This window comes from Callospermophilus lateralis, chromosome 14 (assembly GCF_048772815.1).
Source record: "Callospermophilus lateralis isolate mCalLat2 chromosome 14, mCalLat2.hap1, whole genome shotgun sequence".
NCBI classification, from domain to species: Eukaryota; Metazoa; Chordata; class Mammalia; order Rodentia; family Sciuridae; genus Callospermophilus; species Callospermophilus lateralis.
Window position 1 is genome coordinate 96142109 of NC_135318.1, and position 26090 is coordinate 96168198.

The 26090-nt window shown below is 48.7% G+C and overlaps 2 protein-coding genes across 2 annotated transcripts; one reads left to right on the plus strand and one right to left on the minus strand.

Annotated features, from left to right (window-relative positions):
- The first annotated feature begins 11794 nt into the window (after nucleotides 1-11794).
- Nucleotides 11795-13555, plus strand: Cox5b (cytochrome c oxidase subunit 5B). Its single transcript, XM_076833525.2, has 4 exons — nucleotides 11795-11945; nucleotides 12488-12561; nucleotides 12712-12811; nucleotides 13360-13555. The coding sequence occupies exons 1-4, from the start codon at nucleotides 11843-11845 to the stop codon at nucleotides 13470-13472; spliced, it is 390 nt and encodes a 129-aa protein (XP_076689640.1). The 5' UTR covers nucleotides 11795-11842; the 3' UTR covers nucleotides 13473-13555.
- A 4496-nt stretch (nucleotides 13556-18051) lies between these two features.
- Nucleotides 18052-25859, minus strand: Actr1b (actin related protein 1B). The gene is made up of 11 exons (XM_076832530.1): nucleotides 25599-25859; nucleotides 23705-23769; nucleotides 22203-22278; nucleotides 21223-21348; nucleotides 20765-20889; nucleotides 20316-20532; nucleotides 20105-20197; nucleotides 19826-20000; nucleotides 19476-19537; nucleotides 19219-19259; nucleotides 18052-19067 (listed from the first exon to the last, which is right to left on the minus strand). The coding sequence occupies exons 1-11, from the start codon at nucleotides 25644-25646 to the stop codon at nucleotides 18965-18967; spliced, it is 1131 nt and encodes a 376-aa protein (XP_076688645.1). The 5' UTR covers nucleotides 25647-25859; the 3' UTR covers nucleotides 18052-18964.
- Between the last annotated feature and the right edge of the window lie 231 nt (nucleotides 25860-26090).

Genomic DNA, 26090 nt, shown 5'->3' on the forward strand with positions numbered 1-26090 from the left:
GATGAAGAAACTAAGGCTTGAGACCACCTGCCCTGCCTGGAGCCATACAATGGGTTATGAGAGCTGGGACTCAAGCCCAGGGGTCTTGTTGATGTTGGCCAGTGGTTCCCCGAGTCTCTCAGGGTTTTGGCCTCACTTTTTTTTTTTTTTTTTTTTTAGTAGTGGGGATTGAATCCAGGGATGCTTAACCATTGAGCCACATTTACAGATCTTTTCATTTTTTATTTAGAGACAGAGCCTCATCAAGTTGCTGAGGGCCTCACTAAGTTGCTGAGGCTGACTTTGAACTTGAGATCCTCTTGCCTCAGCCTCCCAAGCCACTGGGATTACAGGTGTGCACCAATACACCTGGCTTGCCCTCACTTTAAGACCCCATCTCAAAGAAAAAAAATCACTGCAGGCAAGGTGGCCTTCTCCTTCCAAATCCTCCTATGCCAGTGACTGCTTATTCTTCCAAAATTGGCCTGGTGGAGTGATACTTTCAGTTATTACACTTACTTACAATCTTCCTCTTCATGTGAGTACCATTTATTGGTCACTTAGTATGTGCTTACATGTACCACATACATTGTGATTTAACCTTTATGACACTCCTACCCATAAGAGGCCGTTGTTTTCAACAGGTTCCTGGGGTAGGCTCCAGCAGAGCAGACTAAATCAGAATGGCATACTCATGCTAGGTGCCAGTAATCAGACTGAACTCTGAACTCTGAAACCAGTCGTTCAGACATCAACACTAGGAGCTGCATAGCAACTAATTATAAAGGGGCCACTTTACCTGGGCTGGCATGCTAAGGATGTCCCCTCAGTTTTAAACGAATAAGGAAAAGTGATTGAAACAACCAATCTACTTCTTGTTCGGTTTCTGCTCTCCTCAGCCCTTTTCTGTCTATAAAACCAAACTTCTCTGCTGAGCTTATTGGAACACTCATTCTTTTTATGGACTGAGATGTTGCCCTCATTCTGGGATCACAAATAAGAGCCAATTAAGATCTTTGAACTAGATTTGTCGTAATTTTGTCTTTTAACACTAAAAAAGGGAAATTAGAGATTCACGGGGGTTAAGTAAGTTATACAGCCGCTAGGTCCAGGGCCATTTGAAGTTGCGTGTCTTTTATTCTGGAGGCCAGGCCTTGTCCTCCATATTCTACTGACTGATTTCAAAACAGTCATTAGAGAAAGATAGAAAATAGAAACTGCAAAGAGAATGAAGAGCCGACTTTGTTCAGGAAGTCTAATGTGATTGTTGTGAATGGACAGCAAGTCTGGCACTGAACGTTAATGAGGTCTCAGGGAAAAAAGAAAAAAAGAAGAAAAGGAGTGGGAACACAGAGGGGTTTTGGGAGAAAGAAACAGAAATTTTTCCCTTAATTGCATTCCAAAAGTAATTCCTCATGTAGGATATTATGTCAAGTCTTGGCATTGGAGTTGGGATTTGCAAGTTATCTGTGTAAGTAGGAAAAGAAAAAGGGAACAGAGTGTGCAAAAACACAGACGCAGATGGAGTGCTTTAAGGACAGGGATGTCACTTACCAACAGGGAAGCTCGGGACTCCCAGAGGACCTCTCAGGGAGTGGCAGAACCGGGTTTAGGCTCAGTGTCAAGGAACAGAGGCCACTCCTACTTGAGAAAGGTTTGAAACAAGGATCCCCAAAGGAGCCAGTTGCAAGAATTCACAGGGGAGTGGATGGCACTCTGGGGATGATTGCTGAGGAAGAAGCCATACACTGAAAAGAGAGACAGGAGGGGACCCTGGGTCAGTGCAGGATTTTCTCCTCCCAAATCCACATAGGCAGAGGAAAATTTGAGCTCTGTCTCCTGATGTCATTTTGGGAGAACCTTCTAGAAGCTTCCTTCCCTGAACATCCTGCCCTGTCTGAGCTGGATTGTTGTTTGAGGTGAGTGCTCAGTTCAGATGAGCTGTCCCCACAGCCCGCAGGTTCCTTAGTTTATTCCTTGAATATAGACATGTGGGCCATGCTTACTGCAGTTTCTTCTCACGGCCTCACCAAACCAGCGTTTTTTGGGCAGTCGACTGGAATTTAGTGAATACTTATTGTGTGCCTAACCGTATGCAAGGTGTATGCATGTGTCCCAGGAGGCTCTGCCTTGGTGAGCTCATCCCTTAACAGGAGGGAAAAGTAGACACAGCCCTAGCAGCACCAGAGACGGCTGAGCCATCTCTCACCCACTGCCTTGCTACATCTGGCCCCATTTATCTCCTTCTGTCTTCTGCCCTTCTGCAGTAAGGCTCTGACCATGTTCAGAAGCAAGAGTTGAAAAATGAACCTCTTTCCTTCATAAATTAACCAGTCTTAGGTGTTACGTTACGGTAACAGAAAAATAGACTAAGATGGTTTGATTTTTAAAAATTGAGATGTAGGGGCTGGGGTTGTGGCTCAGCAGTAGAGCACTCACCTTGCACATGCAAGGCGCTGGGTTCGATCCTGGGCCTACAAAGATAGATGAATAAAACAAAGGTATTGTGTCCAGCTACAACTAAAAAATAAATATATAAAAAAATAAAAAAAATTAAAAATTGAGATGTAATTTAAATACCATAAATTTCACCCTCTTCATTATTTTATTTTATTTATTTTTTTGGTACTGGGGATTCAACTCAGGGACACTCGACCACTGAGCCACATCCCCCGCCCTATTTTGTATTTTATTTAGAGACAGGTTCTCACTGAGTTGCTTAGTGCCTCACAGTTGTCAAGGCTGGCTTTGAACTTGCGATCCTCTTGTCTCGGCCTCCCGAGCCGCTGGGATTACAGTCATGTGCCACTGCCCCCATGTCCCTCCCCATTTTTGGGTCCTGGGGATTGAACCCAGGAGCACTTTACCACTGAGATACATCCCCCACCCTTTTTGTTTTTTATTTTGAGACTGGTCTTGCTAAGTTGTTGAGGCTGGTCTCAAATTTTTGATCCCACTACCTCAGCCTCCCAAATTGCTGGGATTACAGGTGTGTGCCACCACACCTGAAGAAAATTCACGGTTTTAAAGGATACAGTTCAGTGTTTTTTAGAAGTGCACAAGGTTTTGCAATCATTAGCAGTATCTAATTTCAGAACATTCTCAAAAGAGAAACCAAGCTACCCATCAGCAAATACTGCCCATTTCTCCTTTCTCACAGGAAACCACCAATCTACTTTCTGTCTCTATGAATTCACCTATTTCAAAGTTTATTTTTGTTTTTTTTTGGTACTGGGGAGTGAATCTATGGCCTTCGGAATTCTAGGCAAGCACTATCCCACTTTGTTACATCCCTGGTCCTTTTAATATTACCTAGTGACAAGGCCTTTGCACCCTGACTGCTCTCAAACTTGAGATTCTCCTGCCTCAGCCTCCTGAATCACTGGGATCATAGGCATGCACTACTTCTGTGGCTTATTCTGGATATTTTGTTTAAATGGAACCACAAAGCTGGGTACAGTGGCACAGACCTGTAATCTCAGCGACTCGGGAGGCTGAGGCAGGTGAATGGCAATTTCAAGGTGGCCCTCAGCAACTTAGCAAGATCCTGTCTCAAAATAAAAAAGGATAAAGAGGGCTGGGAATGTGGCTCAGTGATTAAGCACCTCTGGGTTCAATTCCTGGTACCAAAAAAATAAAAAATAAATGTGGTCTTTCATGTCTGGCTTCTTCCATTTGGCATATGTATTCAAGGATCACCCACGTTGTAGCACACACCTGGACTTCATTTCTTTTTACCAGCTGAGTAATATTCCATTTGGTGAATATTTTACATTCTATTTATCAGTTTACCCATGGGTGTGCATTTGGGTTGTTCCACTCTTTGGTTATTATGTCTAATGCTGTTGGGTGTATTTGTGTACAAGTTTTTTTGTGGACTCATGTTTTCATTTCTTTTGGATATGTTCCTAGAAGCTGAATGAAATAATGGCAGCAGGAAACCAAACCCACAGAGGAAGGAGGCTCAAGAAGAAAGGCAGAGAGGCTGAGGTAGAATAAGCGTAGTTCTGAGGAGGATGAGGAGGTGGGTCAAAGCAAGAAGGTGAGGAAGAGAAGCAGTTGTAGACAGGGTCCAGAGTTTGGCAGCTAGGAACCCAAGAGTGACCTTAGCATCAGAATTTCAAGGCACCAAAGGATCAGAAAGCAGCTGGTTAAGGTCACAACTCTCCTAAGCATCTGGAAGTACACGGAAGGAGATGGATGACTGAGAGACGTCTGTGGCAAGGAGAGACCTGGGTCTCAGTGCTGTGGTTAGAAGGTCGTCTGTCCCCTAAGAGTTCGTGGGTTGGCAGCCTGGTCCTCAGTGTGGAAATATTAAGAGGTGGTAGCATTTTTACAAGGTGAAAAGAGGTTGGATCATTGGGGACATCACCCTCAGGAGGGCTTATTGCTGGCCTCACAGAGTGAGTTGCTTGCATGACAGTGTGTTCTTATAAAAGAGCAAGACAGGCCCACTTTCTGGCTTCCTGTCTCACCAGGACCTTCTCTGCACCTGCTTCCATGATTCTTCAGCCATTCACTATGAGGCCCTCACCAAAGCTGAGCAGAAGCTGGTGCCGTACCCTTGGATCTCCAGAACTGTGAGCCAAATAAACCTCTTTTCTTTACAAGTTACTGGGTCTCAGGTATTTTGCTGTAGCAACAGAAATGGACAAATGTAAATTGTTCAGAAAATTGTCACATCATCCTTGAAGGCTGGGGGAAGGCGCCTGATACAGGGAGGAGGTATATAGCTGGCAGGTAAAGGGCAGTCCTGGGGAGGAGAAGCCTGGAGAGGTTTTTTTAGAAGACCAAAGGGGAGAGATGAAGGAAAGGGAAGAGGAGGAATGGAGGCTGGTGGAGCAAAATGCAAGGTAGGGATTAAGCACAGCGGGGCGGGGGGGTCGGGGGGAGAAGCTCCAGGCTCCCAACCTCCCATCATCCCACCACAGGGGTGAGGACCATAGCCTGTGGTGGTACCCAGCACTACCAAGTCCTTTGGAAGCAAAAACCAAGAGAACATTTAGTGTTGGGCACATTTAGTGTTGGGTGCCAGTGGGGCAAGGGGCAAGGCACTGAGCACGCCAGTGACAGTGTGGCTGAACCTTATGACCAGGTCTGTCCCAGAGAGAGCATAGCACTGATTGTCCCCAGCTTGTCCCTTCACAGCCATCCTCTGCCCTTCTCCCTGCCTCTGTGCCTGGGGGCTCTCCTCCGCAGCTGTGACACAGGTCCCTCGCCCTCTGCTTGTCAGCTGGGCCGGCTGGAGCTCGCAGATGGTCTGGGAGGGGTGTGGGCATTGTCCAGCATCTGCACACTCCCTGTGCTGCCTTGGCCAGCCTCACCGGAGGCCGACGCCGCCATGCCCAGGGTGGTCAGCCTCACCAAGGCCCTTCCCCTGCAGCACCTTCAGAAGGAGGGGTCTTAAGGGGGGAAGGAGAAAAAGGGAAGGAAGAGGCAGATGCAGGGGAAAGAGGGATGTTGGGTTTCACAGATGGGACACTTAGGGAAGTCAGTGCCACTCAAGGAACAGGACATGGGGGTGGGAAGAGAAGAGTCCTGGGCCTTGGAAGGTGCCCTGGGACGCTCTCCTGTTTCACTAGGCTCCTTTTGTTTCTTCTTTTTTTTTTTAGTAGTAAATGGATGTTTTATTTTATTTATTTATGTATTTATATGTGGTGCTGAGGATAGAACCCAGGGCTTCACACATGCCGGGCAAATGCTCTACCACTGAGCCACAACTGCAGCCCCTCCTTTTGTTTCTTAAAATAAAATTTTTTTAAAAAAGTGTTTTAAATAAAAAGCCTCCTCTGAGCCCTCTGAGACCTGCTATAGCTGGGCCCCAGGCTGAGAGCGATTCCAGGCGACCCATTTTGGATTTGTGTTGTCTGCATATAAAATGCTCCATTCTTCACTCTTGACCTGCAGCTCGGCCGGGTCACTTTGTCCTATCTTCCTCGGGCCTCCAGAGGGGGCCCCTAACTGCCAAGCTGTCCTGGGTTGATGGCGGAGCCCAGCAGGGCTGGGGGCAGCACCTCCCCACTGCCCGCCATAATGAAAAACTGGCTGAGTTCACATTCTCCAGAACTCAGGGCCTCTGTGGCCCACCAGGGCTCAGAGCTGCTTCTCAAGTAACAGAAATGAAGACAAAGACTCTTTTTTGACCCCAATACTTCAAGCTTTGTGGAATTTGCCCAAACCAAGGACTCCCCTGTTCCCCACCTTTTTTGCTGTTGATTCAAGGCAGAAACTGGGTTTTGCTTACTCTTGAAAAGTGACCAGCGTTGGCCCATGAAAAGGACTCAATATACTTTCTCTAATGTCCAAGAAGAATCAATAAGATAAACAATTCCTCTAAAGAAGAGTATCAATAGCCAATTTTGAAAATGTTTGTGATATTTCTCAAATGACGTGAGAGTGCACTGGGTGAGGTGGCACATGCCTGTAATCCCAGAGGCTCAGGAAGCCAAGGCAGGAGGATCGCAAGTTCAAAGCCAGCCTCAGCAACTTAGAAAAGTCCTGAACAACTCAGCGAGACCTTGTTTCTAAATAAAAAACAAAATCAGCTGGGGATGGCTCAGTGGTTAAGTGCCCCTGGGTTCAATCCCTGGTACATCATCATCATCATCATCATCATCATCATAATAATAATAATAATAATAATGTAAGAGGTGAAAAGGAGTGAAAAGTCTCCTTTCTACCTAGTTTCCCCTACCTCCACTCCTTCATGCACGTAGAGAGATAGCAGCTTGATTTAGTTTCCTGTGAGTCCTTCCAGATTTCCTTTAGGTAAATACAAGCAACTACAAATACAATAAATCTATTTATTTATTTAGATACCAGGGCTTGAACCACGGAACCACATCCTCAGCCCTTAAAAAAAAAAAAAAAAAAAAAAATATATATATATATATATATATATATATAGATAGATATATATCTCTCTCTATATATCTATATATATATATATATATATATATATATTATTTTGAGACAGGATCTTGCTAAGTTGCTTAGGGCTTTGCCAAGGCTGGCTTTTTTTTCTTCTATTTTTTTAATTAATTTTTTTAGTTTGTTTTAATTATTTATACATGACAGTAGAATGCATTTATGCACTTTGATATATCATACATACATGGGATATAAGTTCTCATTTTTCTTAGAGTACGTGTTGTAAAATCATATTGGTCATGTAGTCACATGTATACATACAGTAATAATGTCTGTTTCATTCTACTGTCTTTCCTACCCCCACATCCCCTCCCCTCCCCTCCTCTTTCCTCCCCTTCACTTCCCTCTACCTAATCTAAAGTAACTCTATTCTTCTCTAGTGCCCCCCACCTTGTTGTGAATTAGCATATCAGAGAAAACAGCCGGCCTTTAGTTTTTGAGGATTGGCTTCCAAGGCTGACTTTGAACTTGTGATCTTCCTGATTCAGCCCCCAGCCACTGGGATTACAGGCATGCATCACCATGCCTGGCTGAGTGGATGATTTAAAAAAAATTTTTTTTAGTTACAGATGTACACGATATCTTTATTTTTATGTGGTGCTGAGGATCAAACCCAGTGCCTCACACATGCAAGGCAAGCACTCTACTACTGAGCTACAACCCCAGCCCCTAAGTGGATGATTTTTAAGGTAACATTTACTGAGCACTTACAACTGATAGGCACTTGGGTGGAACTGAAGGACATTATTTTAAGTGAAATAAGCCAGACAAGAAAACAAGAACCACATGTTCCCTCTTCTGTGCGAATGCTAAACAAAGTTGACCTGCATGTTGAATAGTGAGTACTGGAGTTTGGGAAGGGTGTGTATGTTGCGGGGGAGGGAATAAAAGGAAGTTGGATTTGATCAGCGCATGCTGGATGCATGTGTGGAAATATCACACCAAACTCCATTAATATGTACAATTATTACATGTCAATAAGAATAATAACAAAAAGAAAATGAAATTAAGGCAAAAAGAAGTTAGATAGTTTACCTGAGTGGCTGAACCCAACAGTTCATAGCCCCGAGGAAAGGCAAATAATCAATAAATATTTGAAAGGTGTTCAGCTGCCTTAGGAGTCAGGGAATTGAGCACCCACAGTCAAACAGCATCTCATTTTTTAATTTATCCAGTTCTTGCAAACTTGGCGGAAGGCCCCGGTAACTCTGTCCTTAGAGGTGGGAACAGATACGCACCCTACTGGAGGGAGCATGAATTGCTCCAAACTTTAGGGAAAACAATCTGGCCATGTATTAAAATGTTTAACACATACATCCTTTGACCCAGTTCCTCAGAAACAAAAAGCTCCAGAATATAAGGCTGATGCGCCTAGATTGACATGCACTGCAGCATTGTTTGCAAGACAAAACACTAGAAATCTGAATGTTCATCAAGGGGGACAAGTTGAATACATTACAGTATATTCATAATAGGGAATACCACGCATCGATTATATAAAATGTTAGCTCTACGTTTTGATCTGGAGGGATGTTCACAAAAGGTTCAGTTAAATGAAAAAAACAATTTACTAATAATAGGTTGCATTTTTATTTACACACAAATACGTTTTGACATCTATTTATATACGTATATATATGTGTGCACATACATATGTACATACACATACACATATATACACGTGTGATTTTATATATATGCATATTCATATATTTGTTTTTGTATTGGTGCTGAGAATTGAACCCAAGGTGTTGAGCTATATCCCTCACCTGTATTTTTAAATTTTGAGACAGGGTTTCACTAAGTTTCTCAGAGTCTTGTTAAATTACTGTGGCTAGCTTGAACTTGCACTTCTCCTGCCTCAGCCTCTAGAGTCACTGGGATTACAGTAACATGCCACCATGCCCAACTTTGACATAGTTGTATATTTTAAAGAAACCTCCTATATGTGTATTTCTTTTTTTAAAATGTATATTTTTTTTTAGTTGTAAGTGGACACAATACTTTTATTTTTATATGGTGCTGAGGATCGAATCCAGTGCCTCACGCATGTCAGGTGAGCACTCCACCCTGAGCCCTAGCCCCCATATGTGAATTTCTTAAGAGCAGGGATCCTTAATCAGGAGTGATTTTGTCATTCAGGGGACACATGACTATGACTGAAGACATTTCTAGTTGTTACAACTGGGGAGTGCTAATGGCACAGCTGCTAAATCCTACACAGGACAGCCCCTCCCCCTTACCCCTGCAAAGAGTTTCCAGCCCCCAAATGTTAATTGTGCTGAGGTTGAGAAACCTTGGCATGAAGAAAGGAAAAAAAGAACAAACATCAAACTGTTTTTTCCTTACACATCTGTGTTGACTTAATGCAATGTGCATTTATTTTGACAACTAAGAATTACTATAAAGTTAAAAAAATAATAATACTCAATAAAAGTTTATTGTTTTGGCAAAGACAATGACTGAACAGGAGTGGCAGATTGTTCCCCAAGCTAAACCATTTCTCAAGAAGACCTTAGGGGGAGGGGTGTGAGAGGAGGGTGGTGGGAGCTAGAGGCAGAAGGGGTCCTGCAGCCTGGTCCTGATATTCCTGTTCACTCATACAATCTGAATAATCTCAAACTGAGGCCAAGGTTTTCCTGAGCTGGACAAGGGCCTGCAAAAATTTCCTGTTATTATGGAAACCTACTATGAAGGCAAGAAACAAGCCTAAACTTGATTTTCATTTTATAGCCTAGTCTTCTAGTGAGGCAGCAGGGAATCCTAACCTATCAGGGCTACCAAGCTTACTAGTCTGCTGAAGGGCAGAAGAGAAAAACTCTGGCTTAAACCACAGCTAAAGTAAACATGATTCTTTGCCACAGGCCTAATCAGACCCTTAAAAAAAAAAAAAAAAAAAAAAAATATATATATATATATATATATATATATATATATATATATATATTTGTAGTTGAACACAACACCTTTATTTATTTTTATGTGCTGCTGAGGATCAAACCCAGCATCTCCCATGTGCCAGGCCAGCGCTCTACTGCTAAGCCACAACCCTGGCCCCTAATCAGAGCCTTTAATGTGCTAGCATACCTATCCAAGAGGGTGGTCATCAGGTGCAGGACTTTCCTATCTTGATCAAGTGTATCTTTAGACTTGCATTCCATGGAACCCACTTTGGGAAATACTTAGTCTAATCTTAGGTTTTTTTTTTTTTTTTTTTTTTAAGAGAGAGTGAGAGAGGGGAGAGAGAGAGAGAGAGAGAGAGAGAGAGAGGGAGGGAGGGAGAGGGAGGATTTTTTTTAATATTTATTTTTTAGTTATCGGCGGATACAACATCCTTGTTTGTATGTGGTGCTGAGGATCGAACCCGGGGCCGCACGCATGCCAGGCGAGCGCGCTACCGCTTGAGCCACATCCCCAGTCCTAATCTTAGTTTTTACTGATGAGAAATGGTTGCCCAAAGAAGGTAAAAATGACTACTGGTTGAGCTATCTGGTGGAGCTAGGTGTTTTCTACATCAATACTTTCTTCCTTCACCAAACACCTAACCATAGGTATAGGCCAATTATAGATCTATAGATTCTTGGGGAACATTCCTTGGAGCTAAGGATTTTTTTTTTTTTGCAGGGGAGGATTTAATTTGGAGAGCCTGCAGTATGAGGTAAGGAAGTTAACAGTGGAACCACGCATAGTAAAACACTTTCAAAAAGTATCAAGCAATTTTGGACCTCAGAATAGAAACCATTTTTTCTTTTTTTCTTGATACAGTGAGCACCCTGGAAAATTACATGTATTCCTGCTATGAAATGTAACCTGCATGGGGGCTGAGGATATACCTCAGTTGATAGAGTGCTTTCCTCACATGCACATAGGCTCTGGGTTCAATCCTCAGCGCTACCACACACACACACAAAAGTAACCTGCATGGAACAGATGGGAACACCTGGGACTTCAGTACTCTCCAATTTGCCTCAAATTGACCTCATTGGGCCAGGAGAAGCCCTATAAATTGATTCTGTATATTGTTTAAGTAGTAAATATACTAAGAATTAACAGATTATTTTATATGCCATGTCTCTGCAAGGCAATGAGACTTCAACCTTAGGGCATAATTGAAGATTTTCAATCTGGTCAGGAGACAAAGCATGCAGCCAGACTGTTTCAGAGATGTCTGGACAATAGGATAGAGGGGACAGCCTTTGCGAAGGTTCTCAAGTGTCCATCCTGCTAAGAGACTTGTGCATTACCTGTGGGCAATGGGGAACCATGGAAGATGTTATCCACTTTAAATAAATAACTGGCCACACCACGTTCTGACTCCACTTCCTCTTCCCTTCCTGCTCCTCCTCCTAACCCCTCCCTTGGCTACCATCCGAGTGGCCACCCTCTCTGCACGTCATCAAGGCCTTTAGTCCGGGAGGAGTCCCACTTCTGCCCAGTTCCGCTTGGTACCTCCCACAGTAACGGGTGGGTCCCGTCCAAGTTCTGGTAGCGGGGGCCAGTGCAACAAGTTCGCGATGGCTCCCGAGCAGTCAGGCGAGCCGACACAGCGACTAACGAGCATAACAAAGAACACGGTGGGCTTCAAGGTGCCACTCCCAAATTTATATCATGGGCAGTCCAGCGAGTCTTGACAGGCGCGGACCTAAGGCCTGCTGCGGGTCCAAGTTACAGGAGCACGGTTACTAGGTCAAACAGGAATTCCAATGTGGTGGGCGCACACACACAACGACCCAGATTCCAAGAGACAGTGGAATCCTCCACACCTCCGAGGCCGCGGAGGCGAGGAAGGAGCACGCACGCGCAGCCCCGCATCTCCCACGTGACTTACGGTCAGGCAGAGGAAGCGGAAGGCTGATAGAAGGGAAGTCCCGCCCCGGAAGTTCCGCCCATCTCGCATCTGTTCCCGGAAGTGCAGCTGCTTGACGCGAGTGTGATGGCTTCAAGGTTACTTCGTGGAGCCGGAGCTCTGGCCGCGCAGGGCCTGAGGGCCTGCGGTCCCAATGGGGTGGCTGCCGTGCGCTCCATGTCTTCTCGAGGTACTCTTCGGAGGGCGCGCCTGGGACCCCAGTCGTTATTCTCCCACGATGGTTGGTGCTGGGACAGCAAAGCGGGGCTGGCGGCGTTGCTCCTCGCGACGCCACTGACCGCTTCAGGGCCCACAGCGCCCCAAGCTCCGCGGGCATCTCCCAGTAATTTCGGGCGATCGCCGCCACTGCTCACCAAACAGTCCTGCTGCATAAGCGTCCTAACTAGAGAGTGTCGGGTGACCTTGTTGTGGGGACAGGGCCTGGGCCGCCCTTCAAACCTTTGCCTCCCCTAGCCGAATGGACTGATTGATATCCTATTAGATAAATGTCGAAATATTGGCCTCTGGTTGGAGAAGAAATGCTTCCGCTAGGGGGAGGGTGACACTGTGGTCTTTTGGGAACCATGGATATGGGTAGCCTTTAAGAGCTTGTGAACCCACAAAAACTTATGCATAAGTTTATGTGTGGCCTTTTCCTCTCATCATTCAGTGTGTATTTATTAAAATCTTGATTATGTCAGTGAACATCATAAATCACGTGTCTTCCTTTAGGTGGTATTCCTACTGATGATGAGCAGGCCACTGGGCTGGAGAGGGAGGTGTTGATGGCTGCAAAGAAAGGACTGGTGAGAAACCCCTTTTTTCCCCCCTCTGTCCTCTTTTGGTCTTATGGTCTTGAATGGGATCAGACTCCTCTTCTGAGATTATTTGGTTCTAGAAGGGTGACTTGTAGGAAACACTTGACATAATGGGTCTGCTTTTATTTTTTTTGTCAGGACCCATACAATATACTTGCCCCAAAGGCAGCTTCAGGCACCAAGGAAGACCCTAACTTAGTCCCATCCATCACCAACAAGCGAATTGTGGGTTGCATTTGTAAGTACCTCATCTCTATTTTCTTGTCCATTTAAAAAATGCATTCCACTATACAGGATGTCTGTTAGCTGCTTCAGATCTTTTTGTGTGACTGTATGTGTGTAAAGAAGACAGATTTGCAAATAAGTTGTTTTGGAGCTCTGGCTCTCTCAAGCCTCGTGCACGAATATATTGTACTTACTGGAAAGGTACAGAACAGCAACTAGACTTGCTCACTGGAAGTGTGTCTTGGAATAGTATTCACCCAGACGATACTTATCATTATATGATTTCTGGGCAAGGCACTGTTTTAGGCACTAGGGATATATACCAGTATAGACTCTGCTTTGGGATTCTATGTAGGCAAAGAAATTATTAGAACTTGGTGTCAATTTACTCACAGGTAAACTTGGGGCTTCCATTTCTTCATCTAAAAGATAGGAAAAAAGCTTGAACTGATTTCTTAAGATGTCAGCCATCGTTTTATTTCTGTCTCAAATGTGGTTGATGGATGTTAGAAGTCTCTTTTTTTAGGCTAGGTGACCTTCAACTACCCTTTTCCCTTTCAGGTGAAGAGGACAACAGTGCTGTCATCTGGTTCTGGCTGCACAAAGGCGAGACTCAGCGATGCCCAAATTGTGGAACCCACTACAAGCTGGTTCCTCACCAGTTTGCCCACTGAGCCTCTGTACTCACTCACTCAGAATATGCTGTAAAGTTTCTTCTTTCCAATAAATTCTAGCCATTGCAGTGGCTCCTCCCGTAGGTGGCCAGTCTTATTTCCTTCTGTATTTTTGGGTAGGCATGGTAGCTTTTATTTTGGGAATAGCTGTTTGTTGTACTAGTTTGTCATCCACTTAAAGTGTACCATCAGTACTCAGTAAATAATAAAAATAGATTGGAGCTGGGCATGTAGCTCAGAGGTAGAGTGTATGCTTAGCATTTCATAGTTCAATCTCCATATTGTGATTGGAATCACCTCATGCAGGGGAAAAGGATGGCCTTTGGAGTCAGGTTGACCTCAGGCTGATGACCTCAGCTCTGTCATTGGGCTGTGTTACCATGAACATGTTCTCAGGATGGTTATATTTGCAAAAAGGTACCTTATGAGGCGTTAGAAATAAAATGTGTAAAGAGCCTGACAGGTAGTACTGGTGGAGTGACCTTTTGAGAAAAACTTTGGTGAGTTTGAATTCTTGAGGGATCTGTTTCAAAGCAAGTTTATGGGAATGACAGCAAAATTCAGAATATGGGACAGTTTCAAAAACCCAATTTCAATTTAGTTGGGCGTGATGATGTATACCTGTAATCTCAGCAACTCGGGAGGCTGAGGCAGGAGGATTGAGAGTTCAAAGCCAGTCTCAGCAGATTAGCAAGGTACTTAGCAACTCAGATGAGACCCTGTCTCTAAATAAAATTTTAAAAAGGGCTGGGGATGTGGCTCAGTGGTTAAGCACTCCTGGGTTCAATCCCTAGTACCAAAACAAGACAAGACTGTTTCTTCTAATAAGTTGTGAGGAGTAGAGGGAGGGGGAAATTTGGGAGAACCTATAGAGCGAAACCCATCACAACAGTGTGTGGACCTTGCTTGGGTCTTGATTTTGAAAAAAACAATTGTGGGGGTTGGGTCCAATCTATTCCCCCTCTGCAAGACCCACTGTATTGGTCCCTGTACCTATCTATCTCCAATGTTTTCTTTGAATAAAGCCCACAGTACCATCTTTTTTTTTTTTTAATTTATTTTTTAGTTTTAGGTGGATGTTGTATTTATGTGGTGCTGAGGATCGAACCCAGTGCCTCAAGCATGCTAGACGAGCACTCTACCACTGAGCCACAACACCAGCCCCACAGTACCATCTTTAAAAAAGAAAAAAATTCAAGCTGGACATACTGGTACTATAGTCCAGCTACTTGGGCAACTCAGATTGGGGGACCACTTGTGCCCAGGAGTTAGGCCAGCCTGGCAACAGCAAGGCTCTGTCTCAACATTGTAAAGGAAAAGATCTGGAATAATTTGAACTCTGGATAATTGGTATTTAGGCATTTATTAAACTTTTTTTTTTTTGGTACCAGGGATTGAATTCAGCGGCACTTGACCACTGAGCCATATCCCCAGCCCTATTTTGTATTTTTTTTTTCCTTAAAGGCAGGGTTTCACTGACTTGCTTAATGCCTCACCATTGCTGAGGCTGGCGTTGAACATGATGATCCTCTTGCTTTGGCCTCTCTCCTCCTGCTTCAGCCTCCTGAGCCGCTAGGATTACAGGCATGCGCCACCGCGCCCGGCTCCTATTCAAGTTTGGCTAAAAGTTCCAGTCTCTTTTTAAGCAAAAAGACTCAGTTCAGTGTCACATTTTGCCTTTGGTTGTCAGGTCTAGGACAGTTGTCTTTACTTGATTCTGCTGACCTTGTGGCACTGCTAAGAATGACAACTTGGGTTTGTGTTTCCTCATGGTTGGCATCTTGGGTGGAAGTGCCACTGAGGTTGGTGCCCTCTCCAGAGGCACTCAGTGCTGAATTAATCCATTGCTGAAGAGTTTGTTTTGGTCACCTAGCTAAGCTCTAATGTCTGCCAGGCTTCTCCACTGTGAAGTTGCTCTTTAATAAAAACCTCATAGGCCAGTACTTGGAGATGTCACCACTTCATTCCTATCACACTTTGAATTTATTTATATCAGTATGGCTTCATGTTTTATTTTACTTAGTGGATTATCATCTGTGATTCATTTATTTTTTGATTGTTCACTTGTTCCAAATTTGATTGGTGGGAACCTCTTCAAACTGGCTCCTAGGGTCTTTTGATATGTCCCTCTTATTCTTTTTTTTTTTTTTAAATTTTAATGTTTATTTTTTTAGTTATCGGCAGACACAACATCTTTGTATGTGGTGCTGAGGATCAAACCCGGGCCGCACGCATGCCAGGCGAGCGCGCAACCGCTTGAGCCACATCCCCAGCCCTGTCCCTCTTATTCTTCCAGGGCTTATTTTATTTCTGGAACAAAATGTACTAGATTCATCTTCTAGGCTGTTATTAAACCCATGAGGTAGGTGCCATTATTATCACTCCCAGATTAGAGATGGCAAGCCTGGGAAAGCTCAGGATTATACAGCTAGCAATGTGGGAGACAAGATTGTGAACCCAGGCCATTTAGCTCCAGACCCCAACTCCTTTTGTCCCCCCAAGTTTTTATTTTGAAATAATTTCAGACTTACAGAAAAATAGCAAAAGTAACTGCTGTTAGTTTCAAAGAGTTCCTATTTATCCTTCACCAAGTTTTCCCTATTAGTATTAGCATCAGACAGTAGATAGAATACGGGACAGTTTGAAAAACCAAATTTCAGTATAGTCACTGAAGCTAGGAAACTAATATCGATAGAATACTGTTAACTCATCAAAAAGACCTTTTTCTTGGTACCAGGGATTAAACCCAGGGATGCTTAACCATGAGCCACATCCCCAGCCCTTTTTTGTATTTTGTTTAGAGACAGGGTTTCAATTACTTAGGCCCTTGCTGAGGCTGGCTTTGAGCTTGTGATCCTCCTGCCTCAGCCTCCGAAGACACTGGGAGTACAGGCGTGTGCCAGTGTGCCCAGTTCTTATTGGGATTTTGCTGGCTTTTTGGAATCCTTTTTCCAACCCAGGGTCTCACATTGCACTTGGTCCTTTGTTGTCTTCATGACCTATTCCTTTTGAACAAGGGGACTGGTTTCTTGGTTTCACTTTGGGGTTGCCTGCTGCTGGCTCCTGGTTCAACTGACATTTTACAGAAACACCACAGGTGAAACTGGGCCTCTTTTAGTGCCTCATCAAGAGATGGCGACTTGTTACTGGAGCTGTAAAGTTTGATCATTTGGTGAAGGTAGTGTCTACTAGGTTTCTCCACCATAAATGCCACTCTTTCTTTCTGTATCTCATGAGTAGACACCAATACAATGCAAACACTTTATTTCTGCCCACTAATTTTTCTGTCTTTTCTTGCCTGCAATATTACTACTCTATACTCTAATATTTGCCCAATAGTGATTTTATTTCTCCATTATTCCTTCTACATTTATTGGAAGGGAGAGCTGTCTCTTCTTCCTCATGGGCATATTTATTTCAGCTATTTTTTTCCCCTGTCCCAGGGGATTGTGTAATGGCATTTAGAGACCAAGCCCTGATACTTGATGTGCTCATTGCTATTGGGGTGTCGCTGCTTCTAGGCCCTCCCAGCAAACAGTTAAGAAGGGCATGCACATATTCTAACTGTGGTGTGCTCACATGTGTGCATTTACCTTAATGTGTATTACATATGCAGATGTGTTCCACCCCCAGGTCCTGCAGGGACCAGAGCTATCAGTCCAGGGCTGGCCTGCAGGACCCCCTAATGAAGAACTCCTGGTGTAAACTCTGGCACTGATGTGACTTGAAGGTCCCACAAAATGTGCTACACAGACACCCAGTCCTCCCCTCCTACCTGATCTCAGTTCGGTGGCCCTCTTAGCCACCAACCTCAAATGCTCTGGTCAACATCCTCCATGGCTAGCACCCAGGACACGGCCAACGACCCTCCAGGCCCTTCACATGCCAGTCCAACCTCCTCTCCAGTTCATGTCGTGCTAGAGCCACAGCAGACTCCTTTCCCCTTCCTGCTGAGTTGCCTCCAGCCCCAAGGCCCCAGGCATCTCAGCTCTTGACTCTGCCTGGAACATTCCCATTGCCTGGCTCACCCCTGGGCCCTCGCAAATCAGTCTGACCCACCTGTTGGGCTGTCCCATTGGGAGGATAAATCTTGTTTACTGTTGGCCTCAAACACTTGGTACCCTCAGACGTGCCGGAGGTGCTCGAGAGAGCAGACCTCCATCTGTTGGCCCCACTGCCTGCCTATGCGCCTCCAGGTTGCCTCCCAGTCTCCTCCTGTGCAGCCCAGCTCAGCACTCCTGCCAGTCCTCAACTGCCTGAGCTGAGGTCCGGTCCCTCCGAAGGGCACACACAGGTGCTCAGAGCAGGAGAGGATGCAAGGCACAGGACCTATCAAGGGCCTGGAGCCCTGTTCTCTGCCTCCTCTGCTGGGTCATGGTGGGTAAGGAGGCAATAAGCCTGGGAATCCTGCTGGAGATGAGGGCCCAGCCTCCTGGGGCCTCCCTGCACCATTGCCCTGCCAACCATGGGGCTTCTGGGCCACAGCAGTGCCTGTGTGGTCCCTCTGGTCTCTGCAAGTCCCCAGGGATGGTGAGCAAACTGCAGCACTCAGCCACAAGAACAAAGCCACACGCTGGGCCTTAGCCATAATTATTACTATAATGATTTATAAAAGTTTTTTTTCCAGGCAACTGTGTTAAATTATTGTACAGATCTGGGGAGAGGGAGGTGGGGCCCTGGCCACCATGAAGACCTTTCTTGAGGGGGATTAGAGAAGGAAACGTCCCCCACCCCCTTTGGGTCTGACTCCTGATTAAGTCTTTCCCTTGACAAGTGAGGCCATTAACTCTTTCCTGTCCAGGGCACTGGGGCCAAGGAGAGGGAGCAGCAATCAGTGAGGTGCTTACAAGGGGACAGTGTGGCAAACATGAGCCGTGGCTGCCCGTGGCTCTGACGGCTCTGACCCTGGGCCACAGCTGCCTGCTGGGGATGGAAGACTGCCTGCTTCTCAGCCCTGCACCAGGCAGTGCCCAGGAGGACGAGGGCAGAGCATGCGAGGGTTTGGACTGCTTCATTGGGTCGGGGAGAGGAGGTGGCAGGAGACATACTGCTGTGCCTCACTGCACCTAAGGGCTACTGGCTGTCCCCCCTTCAGCCTGCTTCCCAGACATCCTAGCACTCTGGCCCTGCATGGGAGCCTGTCAGAGGAAATGGGGCATCTGGGTGTCTGGCACTGGCATTAGGGGGAGCAGCGGCAAGAGTCAGAGCAAGAAACCCTGGGCCTAAATGGCCCCAGCAAGGGGGACACCCAGAACCACCCAGTGCTGGCTTTTCAGCTGCTCTGTTCCAGCCCGAGACTCCCACCATGCAGCTAAATGTTATTGTGTGTGTAGGGAAGGCTGCAGGAGGCAACGCTACCCCCCCTGCCTCGGGGTTCAGGGCATGCAGGGGACCCTAAGCCTAGAACGTGAGCCCAGACCAAAAGAGTCCAGGGCTCTGGCTCCCCTCCCGTTCTCCTCCAATTCTTCCACCCGGCCCGCCCTCCTGGGGCATCAGAAGGTTTTGCGATGGATAGCACGGGAGCCGTCCTCTTCATACTCCTTTTTGGACACCCACATCTTCTTAAAAGTGTCCAGTGAGGCCAGGATGGAGCCCCTGTGAGGACGCAGGGACGATGTTCTTATGGATCTGTGGGCTGGGCCAGTCACTCTCTGGGCACTCAGAGCTCCAATCCCCCCACCTCCACCTGGCCTGGGCCAGGGCAGAGCAGATCCTTCCCAGAGCTTCCCGTGGGGCCCTGCCTCACCCAATCCATGTGGAGTACAGCCGTTCCTGAGGGGCCGAGATCTAGGGGAGCAAGAAGCTACGTAAATGCCAGGCCCCACCCGGCAGCCATCCTTCCTCCCACAGCCCAGGCCAGTCGACAAGGGTGTGAGGTGGGGGACAGGGGAGGGGGGAAGTCAGGCAGGCCGGACATGAGCGAGTGGGGAGGCGGCCTGCACTCTTCCTCCCCAGGTCAAGGCAGTCCCAAGCCTGTGCCCAAGGACGTCTCCACAGCCTCACCTTGATTTTTACGTCCTTCGGGGCAAGCTTCTTCACTTCACTCAGTAATCGGTCACCGAAGCCTGTGAACACAGGACTGCTGAGCCTGGGGCCCAGGTCCACCCTCCTTGCCACTGGCTCCCTGTCCAGGCTTCGGGCCCCCCAGCTGCCACCGCCCCTTTCTGTAGTCCTTTCCACAGGTACATTTTTGACCTCATAAATATGTCATCTAGTCACCAGGTAAATAGATTTAATTTAATCTAATGCCAAAAATGGCCACAGCAGTGCCTTGGGGCTATGGGGTAAGAGGGTCCAGCCACCCCTGGGCTCTGGTCTTGCTCCCATCAGTACTGTGCCACCTACCACAGTACCTTTGAAGAGTGTTGAGCCTCCCGAGAGCACAATGTTGGCGAACAGTGTCCGGCGAAGGTCCATGTCCGACTTGTGGATGGCGAAGGCCAGCACCTCGTGGAGCCCCTCACTCTCATCCCCCACCAGGTCCGGCTGGAACAGCAGCTCGGGGGCCCGGAAGCGTGCGGGCCCTACCTTTGGAGCAGAAAGGGTTGGGCAGACAGGCCCCCAGAGAAGCCAGTCTTCCCTTCTTCCAGGCCGGCCTTGGCGGCCACCCAGTACTACCCTTGGCCACTTACATCCAGCGTGCTGCCATCTGGCAAGGTGTACTGCACCTTCTCTGTCTCCAGAGCCTCATCCTTCTGGGGGTTGATAGACAGGTAGCAGGCACGCTGCAGGGGCAGGGACACAAGCCTCAGAAGGCTGTACCGGGACACCTGCAGCCCAGGGCTTGACCTTGTACTTAGGTCCCATGTCCCCTCCCTAGGCTGTCCCCCTACCCCTCATCACCTCTTTGATAGTCCGGACAACCTCAAACTCAGCTGAGGTATGAAAGTCGGCTCCTTCCTTGCGCAGAAGCAGCCGGAGATAGCGGGAAACGTCACGGCCAGCAATGTCCACCCGCATGATGGAGTGAGGCATGGCAAAGCCCTCATAGATGGGGACAGCATGGGTGACCCCGTCCCCAGAGTCCAAAACCACTCCTGTCGTGCGTCCTGTTGCGTACCTGTTACCAGGTCAGCATCCCCTCACCTCAGCCACTGAGGCATGGGGACCTCCTCACCCCTGGGAGAGACCTTGGGACATCTGTATTGTCTAGTCTGAAAGAGTGGCACAAAGGACTCGCTAAAGGAACAGTCATCAGAGGCGGCAAGGGGTTGTTCCTTCGAGGAAGTCAGACCCCTGGCCACTGCAAGCAGGAGGGTGGCCACGGGAGGAGGGGACCCAGGGGCACTCACAGGCTGAGCACGGCCTGCATGGAGATAAACAGGGCCGGCACATTGAAGGTCTCAAAGAACACCTCCGCCGCCTTCTCCCGGTTCTTACTGGGGTTGAGTGGGGCCTCCGTTAGAAGAACAGGGTGCTGCGAGAGAGATGGGAGAGTGGTGGCATGCAGAGGACCACAGGCCAGGCCCCAGGGGTCCCGTCCAGATGGTTAGATCCCTGCTTCAAGCTGCAGCCTCCTATTCTTTTTGAGGGCTCCATCCTGTTATCTGCGGGCAGTTACTCTCCCAAGATCTGGCGCTCTCTGGAAAATTCTGCCTGGTTGCCCCTGGCCGAGCAGGCACACACAGACATAGTGACGCTACCAACACACAGGCAGGAAGGGGGAAGGCCTGACCAGAAAGGAAGCAGAGGGACAGGGCCCAGGAAGCAGGGAACACTGGGAGCCTGGGGCAAGGGCCAGCCACCACACCTCCTCAGAGAAGGTCTGCAGCTGGTCCTTGGAGTAGACATACTGCCAGATGCGCTCCATGTCATTCCAGTCCCGCACCACGCCATGCTCCATGGGGTAGCGGATGGCCAGCAGCCCCCGGTGCTCCTGGGGGAAGTGGGCGGAAATCTGGAGGTGGCACCAGGCTCTTCCCCAGCAGCTGCTTCCGGCCTCTCTGGAAGCTGCCTCCTTCCTTTGCCTTCCATGGAACCACCCTGCCCACTGGCTGTCCCCTGCTTTGTGGCAGGTTCTGGACGAGGAATATGCTCATTTGTCCAACAGCATCTTGGCTCAGAATTCAGTGAGCTTCAACTGGCTGAGGACCAGAGAAAATGACCACCTGCTCCCCCCCACCCACCACAACCCATGCAGTCCCTTCCCCCCCACTCACTGCCCACACATTCCCCATCAGCTCTGCCCTGTCTGCTGCCACCTGCCCCACTCCCATCAGCACAGTGCCCCCTTGTGGTCGCTGGTGCCTACTGCTCCTCCAGGATCCTGGCACCTTACAGGAGCCGCACTCCCCAGAGCCTCACACGGTGTCCCCAGCTGCCTACATGGCACCTGCCCAAGATGGGCTTGCTCTTCTTTCCACACCCCTGGCTGGCTCCTCCTGAGATCTGTCTGGGCTGTGATGTGGTGGCTGTGCAGTCCCTAGGTGGTTTTCCCAGGCTAGAGTGTAAAAGGTGGCTCCCGTGGCCCTGGTCAGGGAAATGCTAATTCTGAAGTCACTTTTTAATAATCAGTATTTCCTCTGTAGTTTCCAAATAGCTTCTAAAAGTCAGGATATGAGGAGGTCTAAACATATCCCCCAGAAGAGACGCCACCACCCCACATCTCACAGAAGGGAGGTACACACACAGCACTTCACAGCTAGAGCCCAAATGGGCACGAGCAAAGGGTTCCAGCACTCCTGTGAGAGAGGACCCTAAACACAGGGAAAGGCAGGCCCCACAGGTCACCTCTGCTTTTGGTCCGATGAAGAGGTCTCCCTCCAGGGCTCCAGCCATCACCCGCATGTGCTTTGGCCGCCCAACACTGCAAGTACACATGGAATGAGTGAGTGGGCAGGGCCAACTGCTGTGTCCAGGAAAACTAAAGTCCAGCGCCAAAGCTCCAGAGTACCCGGATGTGGCCACAGGACACAAGACTGGAAACTGGGGCCTTGGGCTGTGGGACTGGGGAGGGTCTCCCTCCTGGAGGCAGCTGAGTGCCTGAACGCCAGGATCCCTTTATGGCCCAGCCATAGCAGAGAGTCAGCCTTCAGCAGGGACGTCACTCAGCCCACGCTGTTGACTTCAGGGGGCAGGGCTGTCATCACTTTCTACAGACTGAGTGAAGATGGTCCCAGAAAGCTGGGTGGTGGCTCCCTTGGGCACCTCTCACTCATTTGATGGCCCCTTCCTACTGCCTGAGCTTCTGCAACTGAGGTTCAGCTCTTGGAAACTAAGAGCTACTGCTGGATGAGCTACCGCTCTAAAATGTGACCCAAGTTTCCTGGAACCAACAGCAACCTTTCATCATGCCCACAAGTGCCAGCAGGAAAGCTAAAGCCCGCAAGGTTCCTGGCGAGGGCCTGGGGTTCTTGGTATAGCCTGTGACTTTGGGGGCTTTAGGATCCTGCTCTGTCCTGGCCTTTAGGTCACTAGTTCCGAAGCCGCCAGGATTCTGTGGAGGAAAATGTCCCTGATGGGCTACACACTCTAGGTGCCCTCTGGGATGGCATCCCTCCAAAGATGGTCTAGCACCACCCAGGGAAAGACCCCTGTGTCCTATGGATGTCCCCAGCACTGTACTGGGAAAGGCCTCTCTTGACTGAAACAAAACATTTCCTAGGCCAGGTGCCATAGTTTAATCCCAGTGACTTGGGAGGCTGAGACAGGAGGATCACAAGTTTAAGGTCAGCCTCAGCAATTTAGCAAGGCCCTAAGCAACTCAGCAAGATCCTGGCTCAAAAACAAAATCAAAAGCAAAAATAAACATTTCCTAGGATCTGAAGATAAACAAGTCCTGAAGAACACATTGCCAGGGGAACACAGGTAAGGATCCTGGAAGGAGCTAAGCATTCTTGAGGCCCTGGGTTCAACTAAAAGATATAAAAACCGCAAAATACTTCAGGGAGGAAGGGCCTGCTGATTCTTTCTACTGCTTTAGTTTGGCTGTCCCCTAGGAGAGAGCTCCCTTTTAATCCTGCTGCCGCAGCCACACCCTGTCCCCAGGGCAATGCTGGCTGCCTCTCTTCCACAATGGCTCAGGGAGACAAAGATGACAGCCCCCAGAGAGGAAGGGGAACTCAAGGCCCTGTCTCTTCAGAGCTCTCTTGATGTTGTTAACCTCCCAAACCTGGTGTTTTCCCTTGCAAACCGGCAAGAGTTGTCCTCAAAGAAGAGAGCCATGACCCAGGGCTGGCGGTCTCCCAGGAAGCACCCAGAAGAGGAAGAGCTACTGCCCCAGCAACACTTACTAGTTTGGGAAACAGTATTTGGGAATCTGATCTCCAGCGAAGCCAGCCTTGATCACTCCTGAACCCTGCAAGGAAAACAATGTTTAGCTTCTGACATTCACCTTCAGGTGTGGAGAGCTGGCTGTCCCACCAACAGAGGCCAGGGAGAAGACCACCGTTCCTGCCGAGAAAACAGGAACATTTACAATACACCAGTGGTTCAAAACTGGGGGTGATTTTGTATCCCCATGTTGGAACATCTGGCAATGTATGGTTTCTGAAGGAGGTATACAAGGGAGGGGTTCGGTGGCACACTGTGGGAAAGCCAGGGATACTGCTAAACATCCTACAGTGCACAAGCCACAGTCATGAATGACAATGATCCAGACCAGAAGGTCAATTGAGCAAAGCACGGGAAATTAGGCAATGTGTCCTTCTCTGTAAGCTCTCCGGCTGGTTCCTCCCAAAAGACATCTAGAAGCAAACTCTTAGGGCAGTTTCTCCCAACAGCCCCCTTTTCCCTTCCCCAGCAGAAAAGGGGCAGACAGGGCCTGCCAGGGAAGATGACTGGGTGCACAAAAGGACTGGTGCTTTCCCTCAAGTGGCTTCCCATGAGATTCCCAGGAGAACTTGGTCCAGGCACTGCTCCAGCCTGGAAGTTGGACTTAGGATCTCAAAATGAACCTAGCATCTAGTAACCATGCCAGAATCTTTTCAACACCTCTTCCCACCCATCTCCACCACAGCCCTCTGGTTTGGCAGTGTAGAAATAGACATCCCCCAGTTATAGAGGAGGGGCTGGACAACCAGAGGGGCCAAGTGATTGCTCTTGGAACTCATAAGTTTGTTGATAAATTATGTGAATTATTTGCCCACCAAGAAGGGAAATAGCTGGTCTGAAGCACGTCCCCAATTCCAATTCTAGTCTCAGTGTTCGCTGCCTGCTATGACTCAGGCAAGCCCACATGGGTACTCCAAAAAAGGCGGCCATTCAGGGACCCCACCTGGGTCATGTGGAACAGAGACGGAACCCAGAAAGAGCAGAGGAGAGTCATTATTATAAACTACAAGGCCTGCACACCAGAAGCATCAGCTAGAGGCACTTGCACAGACCCCAGCCCTTTTCTTCTCCCCATGTCAGGCTCTCAGGCCAGAAATCTTCCTGAAAAGCAAGCCTGAGTGAGCCCCAGTGCTGAAGGACAAGGCCGCAGGAAGCCAAACATCATCTTTCTCCTGAGGCTTCCAAACAATGACCCCAACCTGCATCTCAGTGCTGAGAAGAGTGGCCTTGCACTCTCTACTGTTCCACAGGCTATGGAATTTCTGCCCTACACAGGAGTACTTAAGGAGAGAGGGTCAAAGGCGCCAAGAGACCATCCAGGTGATGGTGGATATGTGGCTGGTGGAGAGTAACTTGCATTTTTTGCTTCGGGGTGCAGTTCTCTTGGTAAGTGTTTTAAACATCACCAGGTCAAACCCCTCCAAAAGATGAGGCCAGAAGTGTGCAAAAGGGCAAATGCCAGCCCACCTTCTCAGGTGGCCAGAGCCAGAGCGAAAGGATGAGCAAAAGGGGCCGGGGCCCAAACTTGACCAATGATTCTACTCTCAACCGAGCAGGGTCCGGGATGCGTCCACGGGCCTGATGCACAGGTGCACCCGATGGACGCCTGGCTGTCGCTCCAGCTGTCTCGGACTTCCTGGGTTCCCCAAGGGGGCTCTGCTGCGCGACCGGGATGCTGGTCCAAGGCCAGGGCAAAAGGACCAGGTGGCCTTTTCACCCAGGCCTTGGAACCGAGCGGCCCTGCAGGGCAGCGAACCTGGGAACGGGCCGAGACTGGCTGGGGTCCCTCCCGGCGCCGCCGCGTGCACCCCCGGGGGCGGGACACCCACCCTCCCCCCGGCTGCCGGGCCTCACGTTGTCGATGACCACGGGCTGGTTGGCGATGATGTCGTAGGACTCCATGGCCGGGCAGGGCTGGCCCTGCCCAGCAGGAGGGCTGCAGGAGGGACCAGCGGGCGGGCGGGCGGACTGGGACAGCTGCGACTCCTGACGCGAAGCCGCGACCCTCCCCCTAAACGCGCAGCCTACGCGAGCCCCGCGGGGCTTTCAGGAGGGCGGCCCGAGGCCAATCAGAACCCCCACCCGGCCCGATTGACGTCGGGCGCCGGGGCCCGCAGCGGGGGAGGAGGGCGTGGCCTCCGGAGACCGGTCGGCCAATCGAGGCCGTCCGGAAGAACTGCGGGGCGTGGCCAAGGTAGGCTGCGCTGCGTCGGGGGTGACGTCATGGCTCCGTTCTTAAAGGGTCCCCGGGCAGGTCTGCGGGTCCCCGAGGCCGGCGGCGAGTTCGCCGGTCCAAGAAGACGCTATCCCGGTGCCCCAGCACCTCGGCCACGCTCTTGGTGCGCG

Coding starts and splice junctions, on each gene's coding strand:
- Cox5b (XM_076833525.2), top strand. CDS start 11,843: ATGGCTTCAAGGTTACTTCGTGGAGCCGGAGCTCTGGCCGCGCAGGGC. Junction 12,562..12,711: donor TGGCTGCAAAGAAAGGACTG/GTGAGAAACCCC, acceptor TTTTTTTGTCAG/GACCCATACAATATACTTGC. Junction 12,812..13,359: donor GCGAATTGTGGGTTGCATTT/GTAAGTACCTCA, acceptor TTTCCCTTTCAG/GTGAAGAGGACAACAGTGCT.
- Actr1b (XM_076832530.1), bottom strand. CDS start 25,646: ATGGAGTCCTACGACATCATCGCCAACCAGCCCGTGGTCATCGACAAC. Junction 22,279..23,704: donor AAATACTGTTTCCCAAACTA/GTAAGTGTTGCT, acceptor GTGTACTTGCAG/TGTTGGGCGGCCAAAGCACA. Junction 19,260..19,475: donor CGAAGGACGTAAAAATCAAG/GTGAGGCTGTGG, acceptor TTGCTCCCCTAG/ATCTCGGCCCCTCAGGAACG.